The sequence below is a fragment of the Poecilia formosa genome, unplaced genomic scaffold (genome assembly GCF_000485575.1).
Source record: "Poecilia formosa unplaced genomic scaffold, Poecilia_formosa-5.1.2 Scaffold166, whole genome shotgun sequence".
Lineage (NCBI taxonomy): Eukaryota > Metazoa > Chordata > Actinopteri > Cyprinodontiformes > Poeciliidae > Poecilia > Poecilia formosa.
Window position 1 is genome coordinate 275,567 of NW_006800105.1, and position 18,151 is coordinate 293,717.

Sequence of the window (18,151 nt, forward strand, 5' to 3'; positions counted from 1 at the left end):
ATATGTATTTTCCAAATTACAACTTTGTATTTGGAGAAAATTACAACTGATCACCTAGAAAAAAAATTTTTTAAAAAAATGTTTTTTTTCCCGCTTTTTTTTAATGCCTTAAAAAAAAATCAAAAACCCTTCAGAAACAAATCCTGACACAATTTATGCAGGAAAGGGTTACGATACTGTATTTATGTAAAATATATATTCAGTAATATAATAATCTGTTAGATGCAGCTGTGTATTCAGAAGTGTTTAATATCTACCTGCTCCATTCTTCACAGTCAAATCATTCCCAAACGGGAATCCACACCACTGGTGTCAAACGTGCATGAAAAAGTATTATATCACTATGCATATAGCTGGTGGCAGGCGCTCTGAAGGGCAACGCTGTTTCTTTTTCCTATCTTCAATTCTGTTCAGACGTATTGATGCGTCTTACAAAGCTTTCCGTGGCTGAAGTCCAGTAGTCTGTTAAATCTTGGGCCACTTCAGCATGATGCAGCCAATGTGCGTGAACAGCATTCACTGGTGCACATCAATTTCTGAGATTCATCTCAGTGCTCCCAGTGGGCGCTCAACTTTATTTTTCTGCCTTGTGGGGTTCTTCATAGCATAAATCTGACATTGAGTCTTCATATCCAGCATCTAGACAGTGACCATGGCGACAGATTTATTTGAAAACTATTTAAAAATAAGCTAAAACTGAATTGTATCAAGGGATTTAGAGGAACTAAAATATATGCAAAGATTAAACTATATTGAATTTAGTTCAAAATTCACTAAAAAAACAATAATTCATAAACAAGACTCCATTTCAAACTCCAGCGAACACACGGTAATTTGAAACCACCGATTAAAGAAGCGATGCGGCCGCCGCGTTGCTGAACAACTCCCAGAGCGAGCCATTAACAGGCAACAATTAGTTTCTATGCGAGCGTGCGGTTCCGGTGGGAGCGATTAGTCCGTCACAAGGTGTTTCACGGCACAGCAAAGAAGTCGACCCATCTGGGTCAGGAGGAAGGGGAGTGAAGCAGGTGTACTCGCCCAGAGGGGAGCTTCAGGTAGGTGGGCAGGCAAACAGGCATTTGACACCCTTCTAACCACATGAGGCCTCAGAGGTTGACAGCTGGTGCTGCACGATGCATGAAAAGTCATTGTTTCACATGGAGAAGATGGACTGCAGGTGATGCAGCTGCTATTTTTAACCCGGAGGCTCCCTGCAGGAACAAATGCTCCATTTAAGTCTTTCTTCTATTTCTCTGTTCTTCTGCCTACAGAGATTTGTTTCCATTAGCAATGGTCCAAAATCAGTTCTTCACCCACTTTTTTTTAATCTAGTTACTTTATGTTGCGCAAAACTATTGATTGCATTGAAAGAAATCATATTAAGCTTAAGTGGCAATTGTGGGTTTAAAAAGTCCCTGAGCCACACTGAATCATTTTTCCTTCATTGTTAGATTAGTAATGATCAAGTAGAGTGTTTCTTTCTTTGCCATTTTTTTATTATTATTTTGACTAAAGTTATTTATTTTATTTTACCCTTTGAATGTTATGTGAACTGGCAGTATAAAGGGACAAACTAGATTATGTAAGATTGTTTATACTTTTAAGAACGGAAACATTTGTAGTTTACTAAGGTCAGCATCTCTGCCACTTTTAAAGCTTTTTTTTTTCTAAAAATGGCGCCTGAGGCACAGCTCAGCCAGGTGGCTATGATTTATCTCGTGACCAACTGGGAATAAGGGAACCTTTATTGTCAGAGCCATGAGGCTGCTGCTCTTATGGGGTGTTAAGAATTCAATGAATGTGAAACAGGAGCCATTTCTCAGGTCATAATAACTTTTCCATCATGTAAAATTAGAAATTTAAAACTGAGCATGTCCATTTTCTTGGTTGGACTGACAATAGAGCAATCACAGTCACTGTCAAACTTTCAAACCAATAATTGTTCCACCAGCTCAGCATTAGAGGCTAAAATGTCCCCTGAATCAGTTGAATAGGCCTAAATTTACAAGTACAGCAAAATTTAGGCTTTTTGAAAAAGAAGAAAGCGAAAGCTCATCAAGCAAATCCTTAAAAGGGAACTGAAAGGAGGAGAACGAAAGCCTGTTGTGTTCCCCAGTTTCGTTTGAATATCAACGAGTCCTTTGTGCCTCTAAAGTCTTCCAGTGTGGACTTTAAAGGGCCACTTGAAAAGGGCAATTTTACCAGTAAGAGGTTGAACCAGCCATGAAGGAAAAAGAAAACGCAGAACTAAAAAGTTTCTGATTACACTCTTGCAGTTTTAGTTTATTTTTGTATTTTGTGCGGGTTTAAGGAGACATAATTGTTAGTTTTCACACAGTTGCAGTGGAATTCAATTGACAGCTTGGAATAAACACATTATTATTGTTTTTACCAATAGTGGTCAGGAATGATCCGTCTGGGGTTGTAGTTTATTTTTAGAAAGGTAGACTGACTCTAAGCTGTAATCGTCACAGCGCTTACACTTTTATAGTGAAGTTTATTCGAACATTTATTCATATTTCAGCATGAACGCCACACGATTTCTTCATTAGTACCAATATTATGGTCAAACTTATACTAGACTAGAAGTGCAGCGTTACCACACATTTTTTGTGTGACATAAACATAAATGAGAAGATATGCATCACTCTCATGTCATTTTCTTACAGGGACCACATTGCATTTTTATTTTTCCTCAGAATCAAGACTGTAACAAGGCAACAAAACATGTTTTGATTTAATATTACACAATATACCTGGAAGCATCTGAATTATACAAAGCAAGACGAATAACCAGCAACCAGTTGTGCAAAACAGCCTCATCAGCGTATCTGTAGGGGGTTGTGTGTAGAAAGTTTCTGTGGAGATAACAGAATATTTACTTATAAATATTGCAACATTTGTTGGTGGTTAAAGGAAGTAGAATATTACTTACTAGCTGCATTTATGAGCTACGCATCAAGTTCATGTTTATTTTTTTTGCAACTAATAATGTTTGGCACAACGAGCAGCAGTTTAAATTCCAGTAAATTTTGGTTAATGACTGAATCAATAAATTTGCATGAATTTGGATTATGATGATGTATGGTAGTTGATACCTAGATTTAGTTAAAACTGGAATTTTGTGGCTTTGCTTTTATGCAATGATTCATTTATAGTCTTCTAAATCATGCAACCATTTTAGGGGAAATAGGTGAAATACTTTTAGTTCTACAGATATATTTTTGTATTAAAACTGCTTTGTAATATTCTTAACTTAGAATTGTGATTTTTTTTTTAGCACAAATGATCATAATCACAAAAATGAAAGGTTTGAACACATAAGTCTCTGTGTAATTAATCTATAAATTTTGTTTTAGTTTGTAAATTAAGTTGTTATATATATATTTCTTATATATTCTGAAGTTTTTCACCTCTTCCAGTCACAGCATTCTCAAATATGCAAATCAAGATGAATAATCCGCATCCTCTATTGCAAAACAGGTTTGTGTGCAGAAGGTTCCTGTGTAGGTAACAGAATATAGGATTTTGTTTTTTACTTGTTATAAATATTGCAGGATTTGCTGATGGTTAAAGGAAGTAGAAGAGGAAAAATCTATGTTGCTCTGCATTTGGGAATCACTGATAGAAACACAGAAGTAGGGAGGGACTCGGTCTCTGGGGGGAGTCCTTGCGTGATGTAGGAAACTACTATTTCGACCTTTAATAGTCACACCAGCCCGCATGCATGCATCTCTTAACCTCTCTCACATCAGGTGTCCATGTAGAGCCAGAGGCCATGGAGAGTGCACGCACACACACATGCACACACACACGGTCTGCTGCACGCTAAGGGAAGCCGTGGGTGTGGGGGCTTCTTTCACTTGTCAACAGGATGAGGAGCAGGGGTGATAGAAGCTGGAGCATTACTCTCCTCTGGCCTAGCGCTGGGATTTCCTCAGCTGTACATAGAAGGAAAATGCAGCATTATATGAATAGATTTTTACCCCCCATCCTCTCTTCAAAAATACTTTGCTGGCCTCAGCAGGGAAGTCTGTGAGGAAAAAGCATGAAGACTGGATTTGCATTGAATTTCCTCCATTCTGTGTGTGTGTGCGTGTGCGCGTGTGTGTGTACATGTGCTTTTTATTCGTGTGGATCTTTGTTTCACTTGAGTGTATTTTCCCTCTCCCCTCCCACAGGGCAGCAATAACATTAACAAAGCATCTTGATGCACTGTAATTTGTTGATACAGGGCTTCTTTGTGTGTTTGATGCCTTTTTGAAGCAGTATTATGACTGCAATTTAATAATCCCAGCCTGCCATTATGCATTTGGATGTGTGTAGATGCCTGCGCTCGCTTTCTCTTTGGATCTTTCCCGTGGCCTGGTTGACTGAGAGGTTGGAACTCGTTGTGATTTGTCCTTCTTCCCCCAACCCACTGTGGTCTGTGCAGGGTGGAAAGGAGCCAGCCAGTCTGCCCACCAAACAAGCTACTGCTGGAAGAGTGCCTGTCTGCGGAGCAGGTGCCCACTCCCGAGCTCATCCAGGGCTACGTAAAGAAGGTAGGACTGCTTGGCAAACGCCAAGCTGAAGGCTTTGTCAGTCCACGCTCCGCTAGAAAGGAGGAAGCAGGAAGAAAGGATGATGGGGGGAAGTGGAGGCTGGATAAGGGCTTATCGCCTAAACTGGGGAAAGTAACAGATTGTTTTCTGAGAGTGAATAAAATACCTCCAACTCTAATAGTGCATAAAGAAAAATGCCAACATGTCCCACTGTGTGAATGCTGATGGAGCAAATATATTCATGCAGATGAGACGTCTGAGCAAACAAATTTCCACCAGAAGTTTGTAGTACCTCCCTATAAGGTGGAAAAACACAAATACATCCACACATACATTTATAAATAGTAATGTGAAATACTTACTATGCCAATTAATATTTGATGAATACTTAATAGAAAAGCTTTTTTTCCTTGCTCATGACAACTTTAAAACATCTTTATGGTGAAGCTTGTTAAATGCATTGATTTGGTAAAATCTTCACTCTCTTCAAACTTCTTCAATCTTCAGTTTTGGAAATCTTACATAATGACAACAATGGTCTTATTTTGCCGAAAGTGTTTTTTTTGTGTGTGTGTTTGTGTGTGTGTGTGTGTAAATCTGTTAAATTAAGAAAATCATCCTTTGCCAACAAAAGGTGGTAATTTTTATGCCAGAATCACTTTTGGCAAAAATGATTTAGGAAGGTGATAATCAAATTTTTGTAATCAGTTTTCAGCCTTATCTATCACTGAGTGGGCCCCTGCAACATCTTTATTTTATTTAACAAAACTAATGGAGTGTTTCCAACTGAGCCGTAGGGATCTCTGTCTGGCTGAAGAACTCGTTCTTTTCAGATTTGTATAAAACATTTTCAGATGAATTTCTCAATTCTTCCTTATTTTACAGTTATACGAAGGCTAACAGCACTGTTTGCATTTTAAAGTCCAACATTTAAGACGAAAACAGCTAATTATAACTTGCAGAGATTGAGAGCAGGATTGTTTTCTAAATCCTGACAGACTTTTTGTTTTTTGATTTCTTGAGCTTTTTATGCCTTTTCACAGATTATTTTGTGTTTCACTTGAGCTTTTAAATTCTGGTGTGAAGTTCATGTGAATAGCCCCTGCATATTTAATGCCATGTAACAATATTGACATTTTCAAAACTAATTTTCCCTGTTTTAAGTTTGAAGTGTTTCAGGGAATCTACCACATAGTTTCCAGCTGAAGGCCAGATTGTCTGTGAACACTTGGGGTTAAGCTTGCAGTAAAGTACATTATTTTAGAAGAGTGACAGCATAATAGTTATTTTATGTAATTGGTACTTTAAACATAACAAAACATGGGGGAGGTGGCAAAGCGTGGGTACTCCAGGAGATGTCAGTAATAAATTAAAGAGGGAACTCTAAAGGCTTTGATTTTGTTGCCAGTCTGGCTAAATGTAGATCCCTCCGTTTTTGTTCCAGAATAGCCATCAGCCTCAAAGATAACAGGTAAATCACAGTTTTCATCATGTCAGAGCCCCAGTGTTTTAGCTGTGAATTCATCCGATTAGGGTCTAATTCACAGCAGTTTATGCATGATTAGATGCAGGGGAATCAGTGGGAAACAAGGCAAGAAGCATTCAAAGAAGAGGAAAAGAGAGGTTAGCAAAACAAGAAACAAACCTAGAAAAAAATGAAAACAGATTTTAGATTAATTCAAATAATTTCCCTGAATTTGTCAGGTGGGTTACTGAGACAATATGATGTGAATTTTTTTCCAATTATTTCTGCTCTGATTTGATCATGATGCTAATAATCTAATTAAGAAAATATGAAAACAGTTGTGGAGATTTTTTTTTTCTAAACATTTATCTTGATTCATTTGGAAAAAAAACTTAGTTATTATTTTGGTTTACAGCAATTATACTACAATATAAGAATTTAAAAAAATGTTTATTTTACTTCTCTTGAGTTAGCCAAGACAGTGGGAAGTTATAGCTTTATCTTCCTTTCTATTGGAAACTATCAATACTGCTGAATTTGTGAATAATGCAAGTGACATTACAGTATTCTAAGAAACCAACTGGATTTCCTTGGTATTTTTTAAAGTGATGCGAAGGAAAAAAAAAAAGCTCTCTAGAGGTCTTTAGACGTTTGACGGCCTTTTCGCTCACTTTGTTTATATTTTGCCATGGCAGCATTGTTCAGCGTGTGTTTTAAAAAACTAAAAATAGACAACAAAGGCATAAAATTAAGTGTCGAACTGAAAAATTGAAGTATATCTGCAAGCCTTCAAGGATTGTTGGTGATGGCATGCTAAATATTTCCTGTGCAAGACCATTAAAAAAAAAAGAAAGAAGAAATTACAGCAGGTCATTGGCCTCTTAAAATACTTGGAATTCAAGTATTTCTCAAATATGTGATGATAAAACCATAAATTTGATCAGATGTTAAGTGCTGAAATCTATTCCACAGAAATACCTTCAGAAAGCCTTGAGAACTACTGATGGAAGCTGCTTTAAATGAATAAAGAGCAGCCGAGTGCTCTGGAGGTGTAATGTAAAGACATGAGAGACGAATCCTCACTTTTCCATATTAGCATAAATCTAGCATTAAGATATAGAACAGGGTAAATGTAGATAACTCATAGAGATGCATTTCTATGCTCAGGATAAAGTGATCCATTAAAAGACTCTGTGGGATGAGAAGCTGCATTCTGTCTTAATAAGGCTTTAAAACACAGCATAGTGTTCAAAAACGCTCCTTTTATGTATCTGAGCATATTGAAGTAGATAAAATGGATATAATAATGGTGTTTTTTTTTACTCTGGATGAGATAAAAGTAGAATAGAGATTTTTGATTTCTGATGATTTAATAATAAACTGGCTGTTTAGCTGCTGTTGCTTCAGTGATTGCACTGCTGCAAAATAGTCAGTTTGAAATGGCACTTCAGATGATATATATATGACATAGCTTCTGGTTTGTTTTATTGTGGAAATGTTGCGTCATTATGATTCAGAGCTCCTGCCTGGTCTGTGTTTTACAGACCAGGATGGGCTTTTAAAGGTTCTCCCCCGAACCCTTATGTACATTTTGCCTTTCGATTAGTCATGCAACCACAGTCCTGTAGGACCTCATTACTGTTGGTTATCATTTTAATCTTCTGAGCTGCAGGAGGAACAGGAAGCCTTGCTAGAAATCTATTAAATAGGAAGTGGACATGGATGAGTGGCTGAGGAGTGAGAACCAAAGATTGTTTTCCTCTGCGTTTGGTCTTGAAGTCCTTTTTTCCCCCCCTTCCAACACTTTTTCATTCTTCCTCTCATTTATCTTTCCTTTATTCTCCTTACTGACGTAGTCTCTGTCATTATCATTTCAGCTTCTTTTTCTGTCATCTCTGCCTGCTCCGTCTCTCTCCGGGGTTTTCATCCTGACCTTCAGACAGCTCCTCCTGGTGCTGCTTTAATAACTTACAGGGGAAATAGGAAATGTGGTCTCAAGTCAAAATTGAAATGGGGTTTTCACCACAGGCTGTTGATATTCCAGTGGCAGTACACGGTAAGCTACTCCCAGAATATTTTTCATCAAATTTGTGCCCTGCATCACTTTGGTTAATGAAGAGAAATGATGCGATTTCAACCTCGAAACCTCATTTTTGTGACCTAAGGACGATCCCCTTTGAGCCGCCGAAACCTCTCTGTTCATTTAGAATAAGAGGCTCAGAAAAATGCAAATCATTAATTTTACCCTTCATTTATTTTTCTATTCACGAGAGTCGATTTCACTAAAACCATTACTGCCCCCAAAATATTATCCTTTTAGGTTCTTTTAAGCTGCTTTACACTTATTTCTAATATAAAAACTTTGCTGTTTTTGGACACTGATTCATCCCTAATTATAACTTTCATCAGCCTAAATCCATGAAACTCATTTTATATGGTCTTCCTTCATTCTTAGTGCAGTGTATGAACTTACCCAATACAAGGGAAACCATAATAGTGTTGATACTGATTGAACCAAAATGCAGAAAAACTTCCCCAATTCCAAAAAAATAAAATATTAACAGTGGATGGAGTTAATAAAATGCCTAAAAGGTCCAACATTGCAGAGATACTGACAAGAACTTCCAATAAAAGTAATTGTAAACAGGAACAACTACTGTTTGAGTTGAAGATTTCTTTGGTTAAAAATATCACAGACACAGTGATGTTCCTCAGGGTTCTGTTTTGGAGTCCCTTGTTTTCACTAATACAGTTCAGAAAAACATTTGTCCCCATTCTGACAATGTAATTATTGTTCTAATATAACCTAAGTGCAGTTAGACAGCAAATGTTTATTCTGCAGATTTAAATAAATGTACTTTGCACACAGAAATGTTGTTCCACAACATTAATACCTCCCATTAAGAACTGACTGAGGGTTTTCTCCTAAGTTACAAATACTTGAAGAACTTTAGTAAATGTTTGGTGTATCAATTGAGAAAGTATTATGTAAAAAAAAAGAAAAAAAAAAGAAATCAGTTCAAATTTGAGAAGCGTGATATAGATGAACAAAATTCTCTGCATTTCCAAATATCAAGAGCTGCAGTGACAAGTGTCATTAAGAAATTCAAGGAGAGTCACATGGCTCAAAACAATCCTGGCAGAGGTGAGAAAACTGGTGAGGGATGTCTCCACAAAGACCCTTTCAAAAGCAGCAAAATAAAAAAACGACTTATGCGAGTGAGACATATAGTCTCCCATAAGCTCTTCACAGGAATGGAAGACAAGGTTGCAAATCTACAAAATCTTCACTTCTGCAGAAGAGGCTCCTTCAAATCAGAGAGAAATATATTATTGAAACTCTGATGGCGTGAAAGAAGCATGTCCTTAAGTTAGAAAACACAAAATAAGAGGCATTGCTTATGTTTGGAGAAATAAAGGAGGTGCCTTTTACCCAAAAGACAGCATCCTCACAGTGAAAAATGGTGGTGGCTTCTGTGTATCTGGAACTGTGATTCTTGTCACAGTGAAAGGAATTATGATGAAAGATGAATGTGGGAAGATTTTGGGAAAAAGAAAAATGTAATCAGAACAAAGGTCTTGGTTGTTGCCAATGACCCCGAACATGCATCGCTGCTGGCAAAGAACTATACCCCCAAAATGGAGGTCATTGACTGACTTGCACAAAGTCCTTACTTGAAATCCAATACAAGTATGTGGGATAAACTGAAGACAAAGTTCCCTGAAGTCAATTACATCTGAGAGAATTTGAGGCATTTAGAGAAAATAATGAGCTGGTATTTCTCAAGATCCGAGTCTGTGACTTGTTAAAAACTGAAACGGCAAAAAAAAACAGAGTCATTACAAGCAGTTAGCATCAGGGGAGCTAATGCTTCTGTCAGTAGCTGCATGCTAACATCACATTTTGTTGTCTGGAACCATTAACCTGTAAGGCAAGAAATCTTTTTTAATCCTTACCGTACAGTCTTAGACAGTTTAATCTCACCCTATAGTCATCCAGGCATGCTTTCTGCTTCAAAGTGCAGTTTCTGTCCTACAGCTATGGCACACGTTTTGCATTTCACTCTGCATTACCTCCCCACTCTGCTGGCCTATGATGTGTTTCACAATTACTCCTGTCCCCATATTTTCTTATCTGTTTGTTTCTTAACTTAGTACACACTGAGACATAGTTGACTTATAAATGGACTCTAAAATTGACCTCTGGGCATCGCTAAAGGCAATGAAGATGGTGACAGGTTAACTTGTATTCATTCAAAGATGTTCCATCTTTTGTTGTCGTCTATAGATATTTTGTTACTAATTTTCCTGAAAACATGTTATGTTGTGCCATTACTTCCATTCTACTGAATATTGCTTCTCTCCTATTCCCAACCAGCTATTTTTCCGTTTTCCATTAGCTGTTTGTTATTGTCGTGCAGACATTTTTTATTTTTTTTTTGTTTAGACTCATTTTGTTTGTCATTCACTTTTATTTGTGTCAATCTGCCATCCTGACACTCGTCCTCTCTTCTAGTTTGTGTTACCAAGATGAGAAATAAATCTGTTCTGAATTGTCAAGTGCCAGGACTTAATGAAATGATGATGACAAAAACCAAAATGGAGCCAAAAGTAAATTCAATCAGCACAACCCATCATCTTGGATATATTGTTCTATCAACTGCACTGACATTAGTCAGTCAGAGCCATTCGTTTTTACCTCAGACTGGCCGCATTACCATAAAATGAGATGCAGCAGTTGCTCCCTTTTATGTCAGCAGTTCCATTTGAACATTTCAGAATGGGGGAATATTATGTGAAAGCAGCCAGACGGCATTTAAATGATGCTAAACAATATGGCTGGAGACAGAGTGACTGTTTTCCAATTCAATTTCATAGTGAATAACCTGCAGTTTGATTTGATTTTTATTTTCTCCTCCCAATGAGGCTCAAGATAGAAACAGGGGCCGCCTCAGCTCAGAGATAGGAGGCACAAATGGAGAATGGCATCATTAACATTCCCTGACAGTTAACGTTTCAATCTGCAGCGGCACCGCAATGCCGACACAAAATGCCACATGACAAACAGGAAAAACAGAGGCGCCAGATTTGGGATAAGACACAGGTCAAGATCATCGAGGCGTCCCTGATCGAATCAACAGCTGTGTGATTGCAGGAGAGGCACACAGAAAATGTACAGTTAAGCCAAAATTATTCATACCACCTGGCGGTTTCTGATAAGAAATGAGACGGGCATTTCTCAAGAGATAATAAGAAAATGCAGCTTAAAGACGGCTTTTGGTCATTACTCTATAAAAGAAATAAACGCAAAAACAGAAGCTGTATTATCATTATAATGCACTGATAGCACCTTTGCATTCGCTTTACTAAACTCAAAGGCTTGCTGTACAGAAACTTATCCTGCTGCATAGTAGAAATGACAGCAGAAGAAGAATTACCAGGAAGCACAACCTTCACACAAAAACAAATTATAACACATTTAAATTGGTCATAGGAGAGTTAGCACAATGATTACCACAGTTTTTAAATATGGTTTTCAAAAAATTACAGCTGTTAATTTGGGATATCCCAATATTATGGTCAACCATAAGTACATGCACACAGGCTGCTGCAGAGTTAACAGGATTCGTCACAATACAAGGGATGAAATGGAACCAACCGTCTCTTCACAACATTACAGCAACTTTTCTGTCAATTACTCTAGCTTCATAATTTTTATTTTGCTCTTTTTCTCCACAGCAGATGCAGGATTTCGCTGACCAGGGGGTGATGTTTGTGGGATTTGTCCAGGAGCCATACGGAGCGCCTTGCACCCGGATCAGAGAACCAGAGACCCCCTCTCTGTCTCTGCACTCCAGCCCCAGTTCTGTCCTTGGCTCCCTGGGTAGCTGCAGCCCATCAAACCCCTCAAGCCCCAGAAACCAGCCAGATCCTGGAGCGAAAAGTGACAGTACTGACAAAGAGGGGGGCATGCAGGCATCCCGACTGGATAGGGAGAGAAATGAAAGCGAGATCAACAGTGAAAACCACTCAGGTTCTGGCGGAGGGCGCATCCGGGACGGCATCTCACCGGCAGCATCTCCATTATCAGAGGGAGACCTGGAGAACAGCGAGGTTCTGACCGAGGAAGACTCGTCGTACCACAATAACAACAAAGACATCATCGGAGACAGAAAGGAGAGGCCAAGATACAGGCGAGGTGATGGTGAGTGGTCACTATGGTTACAATTCCACATCACAACTAAGAGGAAAGAAGTTGTTAGGCAAAAATCAAGGTAATTATTACCTGCATGCTGGGATAAATGAAACGATCTGCTGGAAAGCAAAAGAATTGTGATTGCACTATGCTCTCTGTATACTCAGTTTTTTTCTAAATACCCCAAAAATGTATTCTGGAACATATCTAGCCTTCCATTCTGCTTCTTTACCTGATTAATCCTTTTAGAGTGCCAAGGCTGCTGGTGTGTTTGCAGTGGTTGTTCAATAAGATCTTATTGTGCATATTCTGATGTTTAATTAACTCATATTTACATCGGTTTTGAATGCTATGTGAAGCACATGCATAGTACTGTACCAAGCCTTTAACCCACCTCAGATTATTTATTTTCTTTGCTTCCAAGCAGCCAGACCTGTTTGTAATCTCTTAATTTAATTCTTTGCTCAAGGCAAAGAGTTTCTAAAGGCATTTCAAGGTTTTTCTTTTATCATTTTACTAAGTTTGAATCTAGTCATTATAGCTGACCGTGACAGCAAATTGTGAATTCTGACCCTTGTCAAAAATATAAAAGTGGATGAAAAGAAGCTTTAGGCCTAAAGAAAATGTCCACAGAAGAAGGATGGCATCTGAATTTCATCCCTTTAAAGAAACATGAAAGAGTCCAACCAACACTGGAAACAGAACCTCTTCTATTATTATGTGGTGTTTTTAGCATCTTAATAATTCCTCTGAAAAATGATAAGCACATTTTGGAAAAGATTTATAAACACTCCTCGGCAATCTGATAAGAAGAACAAAATTTAGTTGAACATTGTTTTTACATGTTTTGTGCATCAACATGGTGCTTCAACCTGATTAAACCCTGCAAGAGATCAAAATAAATGAGCAATAGAGAGCTTGTGTTGCATATATTGATACTAATCTGACTTTTTGTTAATTGCAAGTCTTTAAGTTTGGCAGATCAAAACTGAAATTAACTCCAGAGTTTTACAGTTCTCATATATATTTTCATCTTCAAAGTTACATACTTTACCAGACTGTAATTTTCAAGGTTTTTGTATCATTCTGGATATTCAAATACAAATTTAAACAGCAATTTTGAGCAGGAATGAATGCACACATACATTCCTATCCAATAATCCTTTAAAAAAAGTAATATAAAGGAGAGAAAATAAGCAAAAGAACAAAGTAAAACTTTGTTGCACCTTCAAGGAACCCAAATAACTATTAATTAATAACACTTTAATAGTTGTCTGAATGCAAAAATTATGACAGAAGTAAGAGATTAAGACTTTCTCATTGTACTGTCCATTGCTTGTTTATGTTTCAGTAAACTGTTCTACTTTTAACCAATGTAATATTGGCACTAAATACACCTACAACTAGTCCAATGGGTCCTCGTTTAATAATTTTGCTACAACTTATAGTTGTTTTCATTTCTGGAAGCGTTGGCATATAAAACTAAATGTATTTGTGTAGATGCCCATGATTAAACATGATTAAGTACTTATTCATAGTTTAGTCAGTTGCGTAACTACATGCTTTAAATGTAAGCAGAACTAATTAATCCACAAAGGGAACCATAATTAAAGGTCAACATGTAAAACTTCACAAATGCTTTTCTCTAGGCTCTAAACTTTAAAGTTCAGCAAAATGACCGAACAGTAATTCTTACAAATTCCACTGAGAGGCCAAATCATGGAGGATCGTAATTAAAGGTCAAAACTTTAAATGTAGGAGAGCTGCATCTGCTACAGTGATGCCCACTATACTAATCTCACTATGAAGTACTAATGGATTTCCAGACAAAAAAAAAAATACAGATTTATACTTTATAAAATGTGTATGATTTGGAGCTGGTTTCACAGCAGACACATTTACTGTGGATTACATCATTTTTGCCAGGAGGGCTGAGAATGAGCTGTCATTCCCTCACAAGTATTCAAACTGAAAGATTTGACTTCTCAAATGATCTCCATCTTTGTAACGTTGTGTTTTTGTCTGCAACTCTACTTTTTTCATTTGTTAAGAAAAAAAAAATACCACTGCAGATTTCTCCTAAAAAAAACCCACTCTGCGTCTGTGGAGGTGTCATTTCCTGCAACTGCTAGAACGTTACACAACAATGTGTCGCCTCGGGACATAATCCCTTCTCTCTGTCAAACACAAAGAGAGTCGTCTTATATTACCGAAGCTGTGGAGCATCATCAGCGAACAGCTGATGATGCCGGGATTTTTCTTTTTTTTTTTTCTTTTTTTGGAAGCTGCTCGTTTTGTCTGTTCGGAAAGCGAGCCAGCTACACGCCTTTGAGTTGTTCTTCCTGCACATTTATAGTTTCAGCTTTCTTTGAGTGTCTGGGATTAACAGATGGAGACGCCCACCACTTTCAGCGCCTCCTACAGTCTCCCATCCTGTCACTGAACCTATTTGTGATACGTGTCAGCATCATGCATGCAGTCCCAGTGGGAGCTATGTACTGTATACCAGCTATTAGATTGAAATGAACTCATTATTAGGTGTTATATAATAAATGTGTGTAATCTTTCGGTCTTTATAATCACGTGTTGACATGCATGCAGGTCTCTGAACATGGTGTGGCAGCCCACCATCACCCAGTGGGCCATCTGGGCTTTTTGCTGTGAGATAATCCCCCACTGACTTGTCCTCTACCTCCCTCAGCTGCACAGCTTTCTCCGCTCTTTCCCCCTTTCCTTCTCCCAAATCTCTGTGACAATGCCAGTAGCGCCGGCATCGCAGCCAGCCGGGGTGGTGAAGGAGTCTGCCAAAATCCCATGTCCCTCTCTACTAATGCCCAGCCTGCCGAGAACGCCCAGGAGACTCTGCTGCTGCTGCTGCTGGCTTGTCCTCGGTAATCCACAAATCTTCGAGGTGAACACTGTGCAAGTGCTAGCGCTGAGGCTGGCAGAAAGCTATGGATTACCGCTGAAAAAGAAACACCACCAGTGAGATCGGAGCTTTAGTGAGATCCTCTAAGTCTGGAAACACGAACGCTTGGATGACTTGGGGAAAACGACAATTCCTTCTCGTGAAAAATCTCTTTGGGATCAAAGTCATTTAGATGAGCAGGAACAGTCTGTGAGAAATTAAATGTTACCGGTGTTATTTTCTGCCAAGCAGGTACGAATCTGACAAATGGAAAGTACTTAAGGAAGATGCAGAAAGATAAACTGTTTTTGATTTTTCTGAACTTTTTTTTTTTCTGCCCAAATTTTGCATTTATTTAAAACTGTTCTGTCAAAAAGCACTTATTTTTTTGTACTAGATTGGAATAACACATACTAGTCACTTTATAAGGAACAAAAGTTCATCCTCAACCAATCACATGGCACCGACTCAGTTAATTCAGCCATCTAAATCTGGCAAAGACCAATAGCTAAAGTTTAAACCGAGAATCCAAATGGAGAAGGACGAGGATTGAAGTAACTTTGATTGTGGCATGGTTGTGGGTGGACAGCCTGCTCTGAATATTTCAGAAACTGCTGATCCACTGGGATTTTCACACACAGCCATCTTTTAGATTTACACAGAATGGCCTGAAAAAAATAATTGACCAATGGACATTAATTGTGTGGACAAAAATTCAATGTCACGTTGACATCAAAGGAGAATAGCTACTTCCAGATTATAGAAATGCAACAGTAGCTTAAATAGACTGGTACAGAAAGGCAATGCAGAATGCCACTTCTGAATGCATAACATGTTAAACATAAAAGGAGATGCTCTGCAGCAGCACAAGACTGCAATGCTCAAATAAGATCAGTAAAATGAAGCTAAAATTTTCACGAGGTTTTAAATGTAATGTGCGGTTTGATAAGTCTCAATTTTAGAAATCATTTTAATAGGCACTGCATATGTTCTTCTCTAATGTCTGTGTAGTTATTAACTTATTTGAACACAAAGTACTTTTTCCCACCATAGACCAGAAACTACCACTATAGTTGTCTGAAAGATTGTTAAAAATGTGTTACAAGTAGAAATTTCACCTTAATGTGACATTTATGTCTTTCAGTTCTTGCTCTTGGCATAACGCCTGAATGCTAATGATGCACCACTGTTGTTTTATGAGCTAGAACAGAGTCTCATACCGGCCACCTTCGCATAAGAGGTCCCTCTGGCTCTGGAAGGAACTTGGCAAGCGGCTGCTTTAAGAGATTTATGTTGGCTATTAATGTCCTAACTCGAAGATCAAAGATTACTAAACCTTGTGTTCTTCTATGTAGCAAAGTATCTGTTCCTCTGCAGTTTACACAGTGGAAATTACAGAATTTAAATATATATATATATGAAATTTACTATTGATTTAGGAAAAGTTAAGTTGTTTTTTATCTTGGAAAAGAAATGAGACTCTGTAGTGAAATCTCTGACTGTAAATGCAGTTTTTTTTTAAATATTATTAATCACCCCAATATAGTTGACCAATTTTAGCTCATGAAAGCAAATTCCTAATCTTGGCAAGAGTTTCATCCTATTGTTTTATGTTTTATTCATAGATTAGGTCTCTGTGCAACTCCAACAAAATCCCTGTTGCATGTTTTCCTGTGTTACAGTAGCAAGGCTTTGATATCGGTGATTTTGCAGTGAGTTCTGGCAGATGTCTGTCTGCACAGATTTCCATCAGAATTATTACAGAATTTCGCATGAAAGCCTGGCTTCGGGTGGATCTGTTATTATCTCACAGTCCAGTTTGATGGACATCAGAAGGCAGACTTCTTATCTTATTTTTCTCTATTTTTCCTCCCACGCTGTCCTCCTGAAATTGCCCCTCGGCAAACCACTCAATCCGCCTCCTGTGGTTTCTATATGTTTCCTCTGAACTGCTGAAAACACTCACATGCTCAAAAAATAAGTTACCTAGCCTTCTGGCTGAAACGCAGTTGCCTTGCTGCAACATAATGCAAATCATTCAGACATAACTCAGAAAATAGTTCATGCTGTGAAGCAGACAGGAAGCACGTTTTCATCCACTGACTCTTATTCTGCCGTTTATGTTGCAATTTAATCCACAAAGCTGTCAAATTAGAAGCAACAGAGTCAACAATGAGGAATCTAGTTTTAATGTGAATTACACTTCTTTTTACCACATCGCCAATGTCCTTTTTTATTGTTTTATGTTTTATGCTGGATAAGTGGACCAAATCTAAACAAATAGTAAAAAAGTAAGTGGGCAAAAAAATGACCAGAAGTAGTTATTTGTAGCTTTTTTGTGTGTTTTTGTAATCTTTTGCTCGTCCAAAGTCGTTCCTGTTTCCTAAAGCAGTCACAACAGTCATGTACGCATGGCTAGGAAAGTAAATTAGCTCATGTCTTGTAGCACATTCATCAAATTCTAGGGCGGATATTTGCTACTTTTTGAATTCAAAAGGGAGACAATTTAATTTTCAAATGATACTGCAAAATTTAAATTTTTAATGGATGTTTAAGGTGCCGTAAACCAGTTAACATAAAAGCGATTAGACTGGGGAAGCTCTGGCAAGTTGGAGGCACGTTGAATGGAAATTCAGTCGTGTTGTCTAAGATTTGTTTTCCATATTGTTCCCTGTCGTAACATTGTTAGCATTGGGAGGATAACGGGAGTGTGTGAGTTTTCTCCTGTTGCCGTTGATCTGATATTTCTCAAGAGGGGCAAATGAAAAAGATTTAAGGAATTAGGAGGACCAGCTGTCACATCAGTCTGTGGAGCCAAAGAAGAAATGGTTATAAATGATTCATTCTTCCTGGATGGCTGGCTGGCTGACGGATGGACGGACAGAGGAACCAAATTGATGAAGCAACGGCTCCATTACCAAACACCACCATCCAAAACCGGCGTGCGTGTTGGTGTGTTTGAGTGGGTGGCAGCGCCACACATTCTGCTCATCCATCTGGTTCACTTGGGGAATGACAGTCTGACATTTGCATTGGAA

The 18,151-nt window shown here is 38.1% G+C and overlaps 1 protein-coding gene across 1 annotated transcript in view; it reads left to right on the forward strand.

The window, feature by feature from the left end:
* Window positions 1–18,151, forward strand: part of LOC103146694 (raftlin-like) — a 90,965-nt gene that overhangs the window by 25,587 nt on the left and 47,227 nt on the right. Inside the window, exons 3-4 of the mRNA XM_016677820.1 lie at window positions 4,436–4,544; window positions 11,749–12,214. Of these exons, the coding sequence (XP_016533306.1) occupies window positions 4,436–4,544; window positions 11,749–12,214 (575 nt within the window). The remainder of the gene's footprint in view (window positions 1–4,435; window positions 4,545–11,748; window positions 12,215–18,151) is intronic.